Source organism: Carex rostrata, chromosome 25, assembly GCF_964058835.1.
Source record: "Carex rostrata chromosome 25, lpCarRost1.2, whole genome shotgun sequence".
Taxonomy (NCBI): Eukaryota; Viridiplantae; Streptophyta; class Magnoliopsida; order Poales; family Cyperaceae; genus Carex; species Carex rostrata.
Genome location: NC_135942.1, coordinates 2,025,574 through 2,038,898, shown reverse-complemented (window position 1 = coordinate 2,038,898; position 13,325 = coordinate 2,025,574). Strand labels below are relative to the sequence as shown.

Genomic DNA, 13,325 nt, shown 5'->3' with positions numbered 1-13,325 from the left:
TAAAAATTACGTAGAAAACGTTCGTGGTTTTAGATTCGCAAAATTTCTGATAGAACGTGTATCCTCGTATAGTTTGAGATTTGGTTGGAGATGGGAGGATCCAGGATTTTAGTCAGGGGTAGGCACAGAATATTGATAAAAGTATAATTTTTTTTTCTCTTGACGAATTGAAACGGAGTAGTGGATAGGAATCTAAAAAGTCACGGTACGATCAGATATGTCACTACACGACACACTTCCGTCACAGCACGTGTGCCGATTACGTGTCGTGACCATTCACATGACGTGACCATTTTTTGAAAATTTAACACAACAAGGCACATCAGGCAAAAGATTTGGTCACGGCACGACACATGATCACGTGTAATTAAGACCATTAGATCTTGATCGAACGGTGAATCTTAAATAAACTAAATTATGTAAAAATAGTTAAACGTTACCGGTCACGTTTGGACACGTCACGTATAGTTACGGTGTGCCATGGCCACGGAGTGATTAACATGTTGTGACCATTCAAGTGTCATGACCATCATTCTAAATTTGATCACGGCACGACAAGACACGTGATTCAAGTTACGGCGTGACTAGTCACGACACGGTTTGTATTTATATCCTTAGTAGCGGACTTTTTTCTCTCCTAACAAATCAACGATTCTTTTGAGTAGCAAATCGGACTGCATCTTCTTCTTTTTTTCTTTTACGTGAATCAGTCTGGGTTGACTTTCTTTTCTGCATGATTTTGTTCTACTGTACTGTAAATTAAATCCAGGGGTTGGCATTATATCTATTCAGGGGTACGCAAAAGTATAAAATACCACTGGGTCTAAATTTTTTTTCGAATCCACTTGCCTACCCTTGACCCTTCATGGGTCAGCCAATGGTTGGAGAGACAATTATTTATGTAAAAATTGTTCACTTTAGAGGTATAAATACTTCTGTGCATGGTGCATAACTATTAATACTTTATAAAAAAAAAATTAGTGCTAGAGTTTTTCTGGTCCTTCAGACAGTTATGGTAGTTATGGTGTGGGGATAGTGCGGGATAGAAGTGTAGAGACAATTATCAGGATGTAAATTTTTTATTTTATATGTTGATCAATAACTTTTATATTATATGTTTATCAACTTAACTATTGAGAAATAGGAAATTGGTCTCGTAACAGGCTCATTTAGAAAGGACATCTAGCATAAATAATATAACCGTTAAAGCACAATTAGTATCTAGCATAATCTCTTAATCTCTGTAATTAGACAAAATTCAGCAATTTATATTTTTAGGAATATAGTCAACGGCTAGATAAATAGCTATAAATACCCATATACAATAATATGTAAAGATCGGAACAATTATAATAAAAATCATTCTTCATTTCTAAATTCAATAACCAGACATGCCATCAACAACAAAACAAACAATGTGGGGATACATCAATTTCAGACTTTCGAAAAATGCACTAAATAGTGGAGATAACTTGAGCAAGATGAACTCTTGCTTCCTGTTTATCATCAACTTTCTAGCACACATTTTAAGTGCCAATTTAGGATTACTAAATGGAGACATCTCTAATAATAACATGTCATAGAGTCATTTTAATTTCTCATCATAACATCATAAGTTGCTTTCTAGCATGTCTGGTTGGATCGAATTAAACAATCCGGGTTTGGTCGGATTTACTAGAAAGCTCTTATTTGACACACTAATTAAAACTGAGAAGATGATCAGAGTGACACAGTTTTACCGGACTTAACAAATTTGATACTTCTTCTGACATTCCTTAATTCATAATCTTATTTCTGTGGATCTAAACAGGATTTTAAAACCACAGTTTAATTATTATCTGTGTCAATCTATCAGAGGTTGGATCCTTTCTTTTGGTATTGAATGTGAGCAAGTGGAGCAAACCCTGTGTTATCACATCAAGCATGATGGAAAATGATAGCCATCATTGCATCTGCCTTACAAGTGTTCGTGCCAGTATAACATCTCAACTTTTTTTGGTGTAGAGCACTTGCACTTAACAAAAACAATCTTTCCTTTCCCTTCTGTATAATACTCCATTTACTGGTTAATTATGCAATGAAAATTGACCGATGACTGCACATGTCACTAACATACTAGTTCTGGAAAGTCCATTGCTCTGGCAAATACCATAATTAAACCTTTTTAAGTATGAAATTAATTAGAGAACTTAATTGTGTTTTATCTAATTAAAGAATATTTGACTCTGAAAAGTAAATACTAAATGAGGGTTTAAATGCCTCAATTTTTTGTGCCTCCATCATGCCTCCATTTTTAAAAACTTAAATAACTTAAAGTGTAAAACTTAAACGTTGTTATTTTCTCTCTGTGTCCATAAAAAATTATCGCATTTTGATTTTGCTTTTATATGAATTAATAAGTTGAAAAATCAACGTCTAGAAATTATCCACATTAGTATACATTTTTACAAGCTCAAGATGACAACTAAAACAAAGTTGAAATGCCATAATTTTTTACACGTGCATAGATAAAATGATGTAGTTCATATCCAACGATTTTATTTTAAATTTTAAAATTTAAATTTTGAGTTATTAAAATTTTTAAAGATGAAGGCATAATGGAGGCACAAAAAATGAAGACATTTGAACTCTCCTCGTACTAAATACACAGTGGAAAGTTTCATCTTAAGCCCTGTCATATCTTGCATACATCCTTTATAAATAGTGCGCTACCATTTTTGCAAGTAAACCAGCAAGTGAACCATTTATTTTCATTGTATCTGCTAGTCTCATGGCATTCTTATCTAAGATTTTGAACTTGTCAGTGATCCTTATGGCGGGGTTCATTTATATTGCGAGAGGAGATGGAAGCGCTGGTTTCACCGAATCAAAGGCTGTTTATTACCCTAACTCCATCCAGCAAGGCACCCAATGTATGTCGAAACTCGAATGAAATGTAGCTAATTAAGCAAGTCAGTTTAAAGAAAAATTTCCTTGTAATTTCAATCTATATGTCTAATATATTTATTTTATCTTGCGAGTTAACAATAGACGGTTCATGTGAGTACGGCGCATTTGGCACGACATTAAATGGCGGAGATGTCTCGGCTGCATCCCGTCTTTACAGAAACGGCGTGGGTTGCGGTGCATGCTATCAGGTTAGTAATTTTTTTTTTATTATCAAATTATAAGCAACTATTATAAATAATAAAATCATTAGTTACTATGAAATTAACAGAATGCTGATTCATTACCTTAATCCAACATTTTTTTTGTCAGGTGCGGTGCACCAACAACAAATACTGCTCTACAAATGGTGTCAACATAGTTATAACTGATTCCGGAGCAAGCCGCAATACTGATTTTATCCTTAGTCAGCATGCCTTCGCCGGAATGGGTCAGACACCCGATGCTGGTTGCGCCATATTGGTTCTGGGATATATCGGTATCCAATATCGAAGGTTCATATTTTTTTCTCACAATTATCGAAAAAAAGAAAAAGGAAAAGAAAAAGAAGGTTTACAGATATTGATAGTCTTCACAAATGTGACTCTGTTTGTTATTAAAAACACATTATTTTTCTTTTCTGGGTTCTTTTGCTAGGGTTTCATGCAACTATCCAAACAAGAATATAACATTCTACATTGATAAGAGTAGCAACTACCCCTATTATCTTGCTTTCCAAATTTGGTATCAGGGTGGAGACAAGGACATCACGGTAGTTCAACTATGTGAGGTAGAACACTCGTCCCTCTTATCTGCCTCTCCCTCTCAGTAAATTAAAAGTAAAGATATTGACAATACTGTTTTGGCTTCATGCAATGCATATACAATTAATCTTGTACTTCAAACTTTGCATGTAGACAATAAACTTAACATGCAAGCTGCTGGAACGAAGCCATGGTGCCACATGGGCGGTCGGATCTCCTCCAAGTGGACCCCTCTCCATTAGAATGTTATTAAGCGGAGATAATGATGACAATGATGACATGTGGCTTGTATCAGCCAATAACATTCCACAGAATTGGACAGCTGGTGCAATATATGATTCTGGAATGCAAGTTCATATGTAGATCACAGAATTTTCACCATATGGCATTTATAAATGCTAGTTTTACATTCAATTTTCTCGCCCCAAGGGAAATTCTTGGATATCACTTGATGTATAAATAAAGGCGGGAGATACTTTAATATGCTATGGTAATTTGAAGTCAATATATCTCAATCTGTAATAAGATAGTGCATAAATTCTATGCTAGTGTCATTAAGATTGTTTCACTATATCTGGCAATAGGATATTAAAATAGCGAGTTTAGCATTGATGCAAGTAATATATACCAAAGGCATGGATAGTAACATAATTGCTACAAGCAACATCAACATACATCCTAATTTATATTGTGGCAAACAAAGGAAAAGGCCTAATAGATCTCTAATTTGAAAATCTTTGGGACATTAAACATTGTACGGAGCAAACAGGTACCAAAATTTTTTATGTGCCAAGAATAAATTTTGAAATAAGCATCACAAGAATTATAGACTAAAATGCTATAAGAAAGAAGAAAGTTTTAGAATTCTAATGAACAATTCTCTAGCACATGGGTTTAGTGTCTCTTCTCCCCTTTCCTTTTTCTTTTCCCAAGGATCTCCTCTAACTTAGTCACACCTTGACGTGAATGCAACAACCTAGGCTGGTTTCGATTTTGCCAATTATTCACTCTCTGAACCTCTCGGGGATTGTTTCCGTAAAAATGGCGATCTCCAGCTACTGCATTCGATGTAGGTCTGTTCCAGGAATAAAAAAAGAAAGGTTTCCAACAAATGTTTAGTTTGATTACATTGTCTCGGAGAAATGACTGGACAAAGCCAAGAGTGGGCCCTGATCCAACTTGTTCAAATCCAGCCTAAAAAGAGTTAATTTTATAAAATAAGGTTGAATTTCAGATTTAGTCAACCTCATCTTATCTTTTGGTTGGAATAAAGTGGATTTAACTATGATAAAACCATTCACATTTTTTTCTGTCATTAAGAAACTAATACAGTAGTTGTGACCAATTCAGAAAAGGATAAATACACTGATTTGGTGGAAAATGATTATTTGCCCGTGATCAGGAATAATGAATTCCTTCTTCTCAGAACAAATTTCTCTACAGGAAAAAAAATAAAAATAAAATAAAAGAACAAACCTATGAGAAGGGAGACAAGCTGATTTCATCTCATGCCACAATGGTGGTGGTTGCCTCACATTTTTTATTGAAATAAGCTGCACATTGAATTAACAAACAAATTATTGAAGGAAATCAAAGGGGACTAGTAGTTAAGGCATTAACACCTAATTATGATCTGAGAAGCAACCAATGCAGTACAGTACTTTCAATTCTTGAAGTAAAAAGCAGAATACTTCATACCTTTTCGGGTAATTCAGTACCTTCTGGTACTTTTGGGATGTGTGGGTGCATAGGAGGGCCTTTGTAGTATACAAATCTGTCCAAATGCATGCAGTACATATTAATTTAACAGCACTAGCAAAATTCAATGGAAACAGTAAGGGTGATTAAATATAAAGAATACAACTGCATACATAGTTTGATTATCTTTTATGGTCTCCATTCCATCAATAGGTGAGTAGATCTCTGACAATTGAATTGTCTTGTCTGATATGTAAGCAAAGCCATTCATTCCATCACTGAGAAAAGCAAAATAAGGGAACCCAAAACCAGGTTTACAAAATAAGAATATGTTTGATGAAGGTTCAAATGTAAATATCAAAAAGCTAGGAAAAGAACTATACAGGCAGTTACCTCAATTTAGGATTAATCTTCTGCTTTAGCTTAGCCATGGTTAATTTCCGACTATCTTTTTTCTCTTCATAAAAGGAGATAACTTTAGGGGCCATTCGGTGAGATATATGGAAAAATAGTGAGTCAAGGGAAAATGCATTCCTCTTTCTCTCCTCATCCTTCAAAAAATATAGAGTGAATTAAAAATTGAAACAGTCTAATATTTAAGAACATGTATGAACTTTTGTAAGTTACCGTTAAAGTGTGCTCCAAGGATTCAGTTTCTCGAAGTAGACGTGATTCATCTATAAACGGTAACTTGCATACTGCCTGTCCCAGATATAAATAGCAATCAGTAAAATATTGGAGTAATATTCTTCCATTTTCCATTTTTTACCATCCCAACTTAAATTAACAAAAAGATTACCTGCCAAAAGAATCTCTTGCCGTTCAAGTCAAGTGCAAAATCTGAGTTGACCAAAAATGAAAGAGAAATTTGAAAAAGTTGATAGCAATAACTCAGACCGTTAAACAACATAATCATAATTAAGTAAAACCTTGGGGATAGAAGTCTATAATGGATGAAGAAGTATCTGTCATTAGCTTCCTATATGACGGAGGTAATGCATGTGCACTGCAGAGAAAGAGAGAGAGAGAGAGAGAGAGAGAGTTAGAGGAAAATACCAGTAGTTGAATAAATTTTAGGTAAAGTAAAAAAAAGTGTACTCCACAAGCTGAGCAAATTTCAGGTTAAATCTCTCTTTATGTATCTCTCTTTATGTTCTACTCTAGGTAAACTCCTTGTGTTCTTGATTAGTTTTGAATATAAAGGGAACAGAGATTAAAAAAGAGATTAAAAAATAGAACCTATCCGCTGGCAATACACCCAACAGTTGATCAAACGGCTTGAAGGGTTTGCCCATTGTTAAACTTATATCTAAACTTTTTAGATTTGTAAACTCTGATGAAAAAGGAGCATAGTAATATGGATAAAACCTGAAATAGAATGAACAAGTAAAAAGCTATTAACAATTAGAAAGACAAAATAGCTTCATAGGATTCAGCTATGGTTGTATATCCCCTTTTACCAGAGTGAATAAAATGCCGTGTTATACATCCATACCCTTGTCCGTGCCACATGGGTGAAACTATGAGAAGATTCTTAATTTACAGTGAAAGAGCAGGGTTGTCAATGGATAAATCCAGGTTGGGTCCGGTCAAAATATTTCATTAATACCTTGTATGGGTCAGATCTAACTCACAAAGCCTTCAACCTGAACTTGACAGTCTAACACGTAAAAGGTAGAAATTATTATATATGATAAAGTCCTTATTTTAATCCAAAACTAAGTAGGAATAGTTGGTCAGCAGTTTTAGCTTCCATTCATTTTTTTTTTCTTATTTACTCCAAACTTTAGTTCCATGAAAAATAATAAATCCCAACAATTCCAGCAAAAACAGATTGGTATCATGACCCTAACCTGTGAAGAGTCAAGAAAAGTTTGACACAGAACTGAAGAAATAAATTAACAGAAGAATGCTAGAAGAGATGGATCAAGATAACCTGTTCAGAGAGAGAGCAAAGAATAATACCATTGCCAGGAACAGATGCCTTGGTAGTAATAATGCATGAACCAACATATTCCTTCCACATACTTTTGCACCTGTATTTACAACAACCAAATATCATTGTACTTTTTCAAGTATTAACCGTGCAAATGAAACTACGACCATAAACAAAAGAGGATAAAGAAGTTACTGCGTGGTCTTTTAGTTTGGTGCGATCATTTGGAGTATCAGCATCAAACTTTTCACAATAATACCTCTCCTTCCACCCTTCCTCAACTGTCCTGGCCTGTTTGTCAGCATTGCTCAATTTAAAAGAATTCAATAATTTGAGTAGAACTAGGGTTCTTAAGCTCATCAAGCCCGTTGATGAGTTTACCTCCAAAATCTATCTAAACGACTTCATACAGCAAATCCAAACCGTTGAAACCAATCTATTCACAAGAGGTGCATTTAAATGTCAAATTTATAAACTTTTGACTTAATATTATAAAGTCAAGCGGTAAAAAAAAATAAAGTCTATATAACTTTAATACATTCATTTTTTATAATTTTTTTTACTGCCTGACTTTACACTAAGTCAATTCAAAATTTTATAAATTTGACATTTAAATGGATCACTCATGAGGTAGATCGGTTTCAACAGTTTGAATTAATCATTTGAAATCAATATGATAGATTTTGGAGGTAAGCTCATCAAAGGGCTTGGTGAGCTCTTAACACACCCAAGTTTTACTCCAATAATTTTATTGTTTTGTATAGTTGGAAAACATATCACATGTCTTTACCTTATCTTCTTTCCTCTCAGCATTGGACAGTTCCTTTTGTGGCATGTCTTTAGAAACTGACTTGGGTTCGTCGGCACCATCCATCCAACCCTGTGCATTATATCAATTCTTCGTATTTAAGAATATTGCCAAAAACAAATAAATATATAAATAACAAGTAAAAAGAAAAACATAAATGTTTGCATACCATTCCATCATCAACGCCAGTTTCACATGCATCTTTCCCGAATAGGGTATCCTTTTCCCATTTGACCTAAATATAAAGAAGTGGGCTTGTAAAATTTTTCAGAAAAAAAAAGAAAAAAGAAAAAAGAAAAAAAAAACAAAACTTGCATTTTCTGGCCCCAGACTACCTGTAACCTTCTTCTCAAAATGGCAGCTTCATGAGAACCCAATGCCTGAAGGAAATGTTCAACACGCCCCAAATCCACCTATGCAACAAAAGAAAAATAATGAGAATTTATGTAAATTGATTACTAGAATAAAAATAGAGTGTAGTGTTCTGCTGCCCTTATAATTGATTCACTTTGCCAATCACCAAATGTTCAAAAAGAATTGAAAGAGATAGTTCAAGTACAAACCTCACAAGAGTTGGTTAGATAACCACCCATCTTATTAAATTCCTTTCTGTAAATATTTATAAGCAGATTTATTGCACCCTGCAAGTAAAACAGCACTTCAATTTCAGTACAATTGAATGGAATAATGACAACATATGCAACAATAAAAGAACCACTTACCTCATTAATTTCCAGCGTGGGGATATGGGGAAGAAAATCATTTCCCACAAATAAACACATAAATACAAAATCATCAATAAGTCGCTCAAAGTCGGTCTTCATTGAAGCCTCTGGTATGCTCAGCTCAAAATCCAAATATTCCCTCAAAATCCAAATATGGACAAACTACAATAAAAAAAAAATGTTCGACAAATTAAAGGAGTTCTTTTGAAAGTGCTCTAGAAATGAATGTTTTTTTTATTTAAAGCATTACAAATGACTGACCTGGAATCTTAGTCTTTTAATGAAATCAAAATCTTCTTTTTTAGCCTCCTTACTTTCATAATTCTGAACCGCTGATCTCTTCATATTACCATATCTATCCCTAACGTCATTCCGCTTACCTTGGAATTCCTTCCATAGGATTAAAAAGGAACAAAAAGGAAGTGGAAAAACACCCCTCGTGAGACACTTGAACAGACAAGGTCTAAGCTTCCACAACAGGAATAAAATAGCGGTTGCTGAACATTTTATGGGAAGTTGGGTATATTTCATCTTAAGGTTTTTTAGACTTTACAAAAGGGAAAAGAAAACAATTACCTCCCGTAGAACAGAGAAATGGATTTCATGAGTCGCCAAAGCAAGCATGATCAAGTCTGCATCCTAAAAATAAAAGTGTACATAATTATGTTTACACTTGGACAATGTACAGATGGGAGACATACTTATCAAAATAAAAAATAGAGAAAATAGTACTTACCAATCCATACAAGCAATGTCTGGTATTTGGGTCAAATCCTGGTAAATTCCTTTGATCACGAATATATGCTGCTACCTTGTGCTCTCCTTCTCCAGGTACATTTGCATCAGAAAATATCACCTAGTGTATTACCATAAAAAATAATGACCCACAAAAGATAATACGATCGAATCTAATAAGATATAATCAGTAGAAATTGTCACAACTAATCTTTAGGAAAACACTTTCTTCATTCAGAAGTTCATTGATTTCATCAGATAACACTAACTTCAATGAAAATAATTGTGACTACATGTACCTTGATTCCCCTCCAGCCAGGATCAGTATTTAACCTAAGTCGAATGTAGTATTGCAGCACAACAGACAGAGAGGCCATGAACTCTGTACCAGGAGTAATTACATTTGAATCCAATTTCTTAGTTTTATCCTCCGGAACTAAGTTCTTACATGCTGTCCCATATTCATCCTTTAACTTCTCAGCCATTGCTGCCTGACAAACATTTACTAAAGAACATCAGAGCAAATTACACAAGATTTTGTATACCATAAAATCAAATGAAAGTAACTTTCATTGACAAATGAAAAGAACAAAAGGCCCACAATGAAAATAACAGGATTAAAGGTATTATAATAAACTAGTACCTCCTCAGCAGCATCCCTAGCGGCTTTGAAACGCCTCGATCTTTGTTGATTCATCTTTGCTCGTGGTGCCACCCCATCTATGAATACATAGAATATTTAAACTTTCTGGTACTAAAGTATAGACCAAAGGAGTAACAGTTCAGGGGTGAGGGCTACCAATAGCTATGAAAAGAAGCTTTCTTGGCCGAATCAACGAGAAAATGTGATCTATATACTTGCATACTCCCTTGTACACTTCATCATATGAACTTGGTGGGGGCTGAGAAGAATCATGTTAGAGAATACAAAACAAATAATATATTAAATCGAGCTGCAAGATTAATGCCAGTTGAGATACTACTGAATAATAAAATGTAGAAAAGATAGGCGTCCATATGCATGGTTTCTAAGACACAAATATAAAACCAAGCTGTTCAACAGGTATAAATGCAAAAATAAACACAAATACATAAAAATTTGCAAACTTTATCATATTTACAGTGAGTTTCAGCAAAGTGGCATAGCCAAGAACGCATGAGCAAGATACAAGAAAACGAAGAGTAAAGTTACAAAATTGCAAAGCGCTAACCCTATCTTCAGAATGGAAACAAGGGTGAATGATTCCATTTAGATCGAGATACAAATTATCGAATTCTATTTCATTAGGATTTGGTCCGCTGGGGTCGATCGGGACCTCTATGCCATTAACGACCTTCGGAGATTCTCGTTTGACATCCACTACTGAGCGGGGATATCTATCCAGTATCCATCGGTAGAAAGCTGGTATCCCCATTGACGGCGGGTTATGGCTGCTCGCTCTGCCTTACTGAAGACCTTATTGTTTGGTGTGCTTAGGTTTTTTGGGGGTTTTAGCCTTTTAGGCAAGCAATGTTGTGTAAGTGTAATTATTGTGTTAAGTGGATATTCCCTCAGGTACCGCACGTATCTATGAGGAAATCCCAGCCGAGTTTCTTTTCGGACCTGTTGAGATTCGTGCCAGGTTGAAATAAACGTCCAGATCTCATTCTACTGGGTCAGATACCCGACTGGATCTGAATTTGTGTTGTGGGAGGCTGGGAGCTCAGCTGCCTTGGAATCAGGACGTTTATTTCAACTTTAATCTAGACCTAATTCAGACCCCACCGCGACCCCCCCCAAAGTAACCCTATTTTTAAATTTTGATCTGGACCGTCTGATCTGCTCTAACACGAATATTAAAGATTCCGTAGTGGAACCGCGGGCTGGATTGAACCGAATTTATGATCGAATCAAAACTAAAAAATTGGGTTACTTTAGGGACGGATAGGACAGGACTCATATGATAACTGGAGATTTACACCGTTGTCATTCCAGCTCTCTTAGGCCCTTGGCTACCGAAATTTTTATTAATAAAAAAAAATATATATATATTCATGGAGAAAGAAATGACGTAAATTTGACATACAGAAAAAAATGTGATTGTTTATAACGTTCAATCACCGCCAGCTTAGTGAAATTTAATTACTCTCTAACTAAACTGTGAAAAACAAAAATTCTTAACTTCATAGTCCATCACGGCCAGAGAATACCTCATACCTTCGTGACTTTGAAGTTCAGAGAATACATCAAGTCCATGTATTCTCTGGCCGTGATGGACTATAAAGTCCAGGAAAAAAAAATCGTTGTTTAATTAGAGAGTAATTAGATTTCGCTAAGTATGCCGTGATTGTTTATAACATCCGAATATTATATTTTTCTTAGATGTCAAAATTATGTCATTTCTTTCTCCATTGTGGATATTTATTTGTTTATTTTCCTATTAGTAAAAATTTCGGCCTTGGCTATGGTGAAAGATAGCAGACAATTTATGTCAGAGGCACAATGCACCGCGTATTACAATGCTTTGTAATATATTTTAGTTTGATTTTTTTTAGATTTTTCTGTAAATATTGTAGTTTGATTTTTTTTTAATCTTTTGTATTTTATGAAATAATAAATAATAACTATTATATATTCCACTTTATTTAATTATAATAATTGTGTAATATCAAGTCTTTTAGAAAGAAAAATAAAATTTCCTACAACTATTTCTGTAATACAACTGAATATTAATTTCAACACATTTTTATAAGTATGGATTCCTGCAGATTAATTTGTAAGTTTTTGTATCCGTAAAATTTTATTTCGCATAATTTCGTGACAACGGAAGAGAGTTTGCTCTTTTCCTTTCTATGTTATTTTATGCAATTCTTGATTAGACAGTTCAAAAGATTCATATTCTATGAATCTGTTTGATATAATTAAGGTTGTAATTTTTGTTTGGTCTAGTGATCGCTTTTTTCTTAAATACCCTTATATTTCTCAGATTTATGTTTTGGGGGGAAATTGATTCTCCGCTGCTGGTCCATAAAAGCCTGTTGTTTTATATATCTTCCCAATAAGTTATATTTATGCTTTTTGGGGAAATTTAAAGTTTGGCGGATCAATATTTCTGTGAGTTATTATAATCCTCTTTATATGTTCGGACCAATTTTCCCGTAGGTTATTAGAATCTTAGAGCATGTTCGTTTGTTATGGGACTGTTCGAGATGAAATTTGATAGGATGGAAACTCACTTTTAAAAAAGTGAGAATCCAGGTATATACATGATTGATCGTGGGAATGTGTTGTAATGGGTGTTCGGTGAAATTGATCATGAGAAATCTTGATTTATTTTAAAAATATGTATATCTATTTAAATTTACTTATCTCTTTAAAATAAGATAATTTGTAAAAAAAATATATTAGATCAATAATGTGATTTTGTAATATAATTTGTAGAAAAAAAAAATTTTTTATACTACACACTTGGCTCCGTCACTGACTGAGCAGAAAGTCTCACCCAAAATTTGAATTGAAGATTTTTATATAAAATATTGGCCAAAGTTTTAACAATTAAATAACAGAAGATATTTTTGCAACAAAAAAATCTTTATTTCGTGACATATAATAAAAGGGCTAGTTACTGTGGAGAGGTCCAAACTGTACTGCACTTGGTCTGATTTATCAATTTTACAAGTAGTTGGCCGGAATATAGGAGGGTATTGATTAGTCCCACAAGTAACAATTAGATAGATGAGGACTAGTTATGTAA

The 13,325-nt window shown here is 34.1% G+C and overlaps 2 protein-coding genes across 2 annotated transcripts; one reads left to right on the top strand and one right to left on the bottom strand.

Moving 5' to 3' along the window:
• Positions 1 to 2,707: 2,707 nt before the first annotated feature.
• LOC144576267 (expansin-like B1) lies at positions 2,708 to 4,192 on the top strand. Its single transcript, XM_078326584.1, has 5 exons — positions 2,708 to 2,912; positions 3,031 to 3,137; positions 3,259 to 3,440; positions 3,583 to 3,715; positions 3,843 to 4,192. The coding sequence occupies exons 1-5, from the start codon at positions 2,771 to 2,773 to the stop codon at positions 4,050 to 4,052; spliced, it is 774 nt and encodes a 257-aa protein (XP_078182710.1). The 5' UTR covers positions 2,708 to 2,770; the 3' UTR covers positions 4,053 to 4,192.
• Positions 4,193 to 4,391: 199 nt separating this feature from the next.
• On the bottom strand, positions 4,392 to 11,076 carry LOC144576266 (5'-3' exoribonuclease 4-like). Its single transcript, XM_078326583.1, has 23 exons — positions 10,803 to 11,076; positions 10,391 to 10,493; positions 10,235 to 10,311; positions 9,891 to 10,082; positions 9,593 to 9,712; positions 9,433 to 9,495; positions 9,118 to 9,246; positions 8,854 to 9,018; positions 8,695 to 8,772; positions 8,467 to 8,544; positions 8,301 to 8,366; positions 8,114 to 8,203; positions 7,519 to 7,614; positions 7,353 to 7,423; positions 6,627 to 6,755; positions 6,317 to 6,393; positions 6,187 to 6,227; positions 6,015 to 6,089; positions 5,781 to 5,938; positions 5,561 to 5,665; positions 5,388 to 5,463; positions 5,166 to 5,242; positions 4,392 to 4,764 (listed from the first exon to the last, which is right to left on the bottom strand). The coding sequence occupies exons 1-23, from the start codon at positions 11,004 to 11,006 to the stop codon at positions 4,584 to 4,586; spliced, it is 2,451 nt and encodes an 816-aa protein (XP_078182709.1). The 5' UTR covers positions 11,007 to 11,076; the 3' UTR covers positions 4,392 to 4,583.
• Positions 11,077 to 13,325: the final 2,249 nt, after the last annotated feature.

What these genes read in the sequence shown, in the direction of transcription:
- LOC144576267 (XM_078326584.1), top strand. Translation starts at nt 2,771, where the DNA reads ATGGCATTCTTATCTAAGATTTTGAACTTGTCAGTGATCCTTATGGCG. An exon ending in GTTGCGGTGCATGCTATCAG is followed by an intron (nt 3,138 to 3,258) that starts GTTAGTAATTTT and finishes TTTTTTTGTCAG; the next exon opens with GTGCGGTGCACCAACAACAA. An exon ending in ATCGGTATCCAATATCGAAG is followed by an intron (nt 3,441 to 3,582) that starts GTTCATATTTTT and finishes TTCTTTTGCTAG; the next exon opens with GGTTTCATGCAACTATCCAA.
- LOC144576266 (XM_078326583.1), bottom strand. Translation starts at nt 11,006, where the DNA reads ATGGGGATACCAGCTTTCTACCGATGGATACTGGATAGATATCCCCGC. An exon ending in ATAAAAGATAATCAAACTAT is followed by an intron (nt 5,464 to 5,560) that starts GTATGCAGTTGT and finishes GCATTTGGACAG; the next exon opens with ATTTGTATACTACAAAGGCC. An exon ending in GTACTGAATTACCCGAAAAG is followed by an intron (nt 5,243 to 5,387) that starts GTATGAAGTATT and finishes TTCAATGTGCAG; the next exon opens with CTTATTTCAATAAAAAATGT.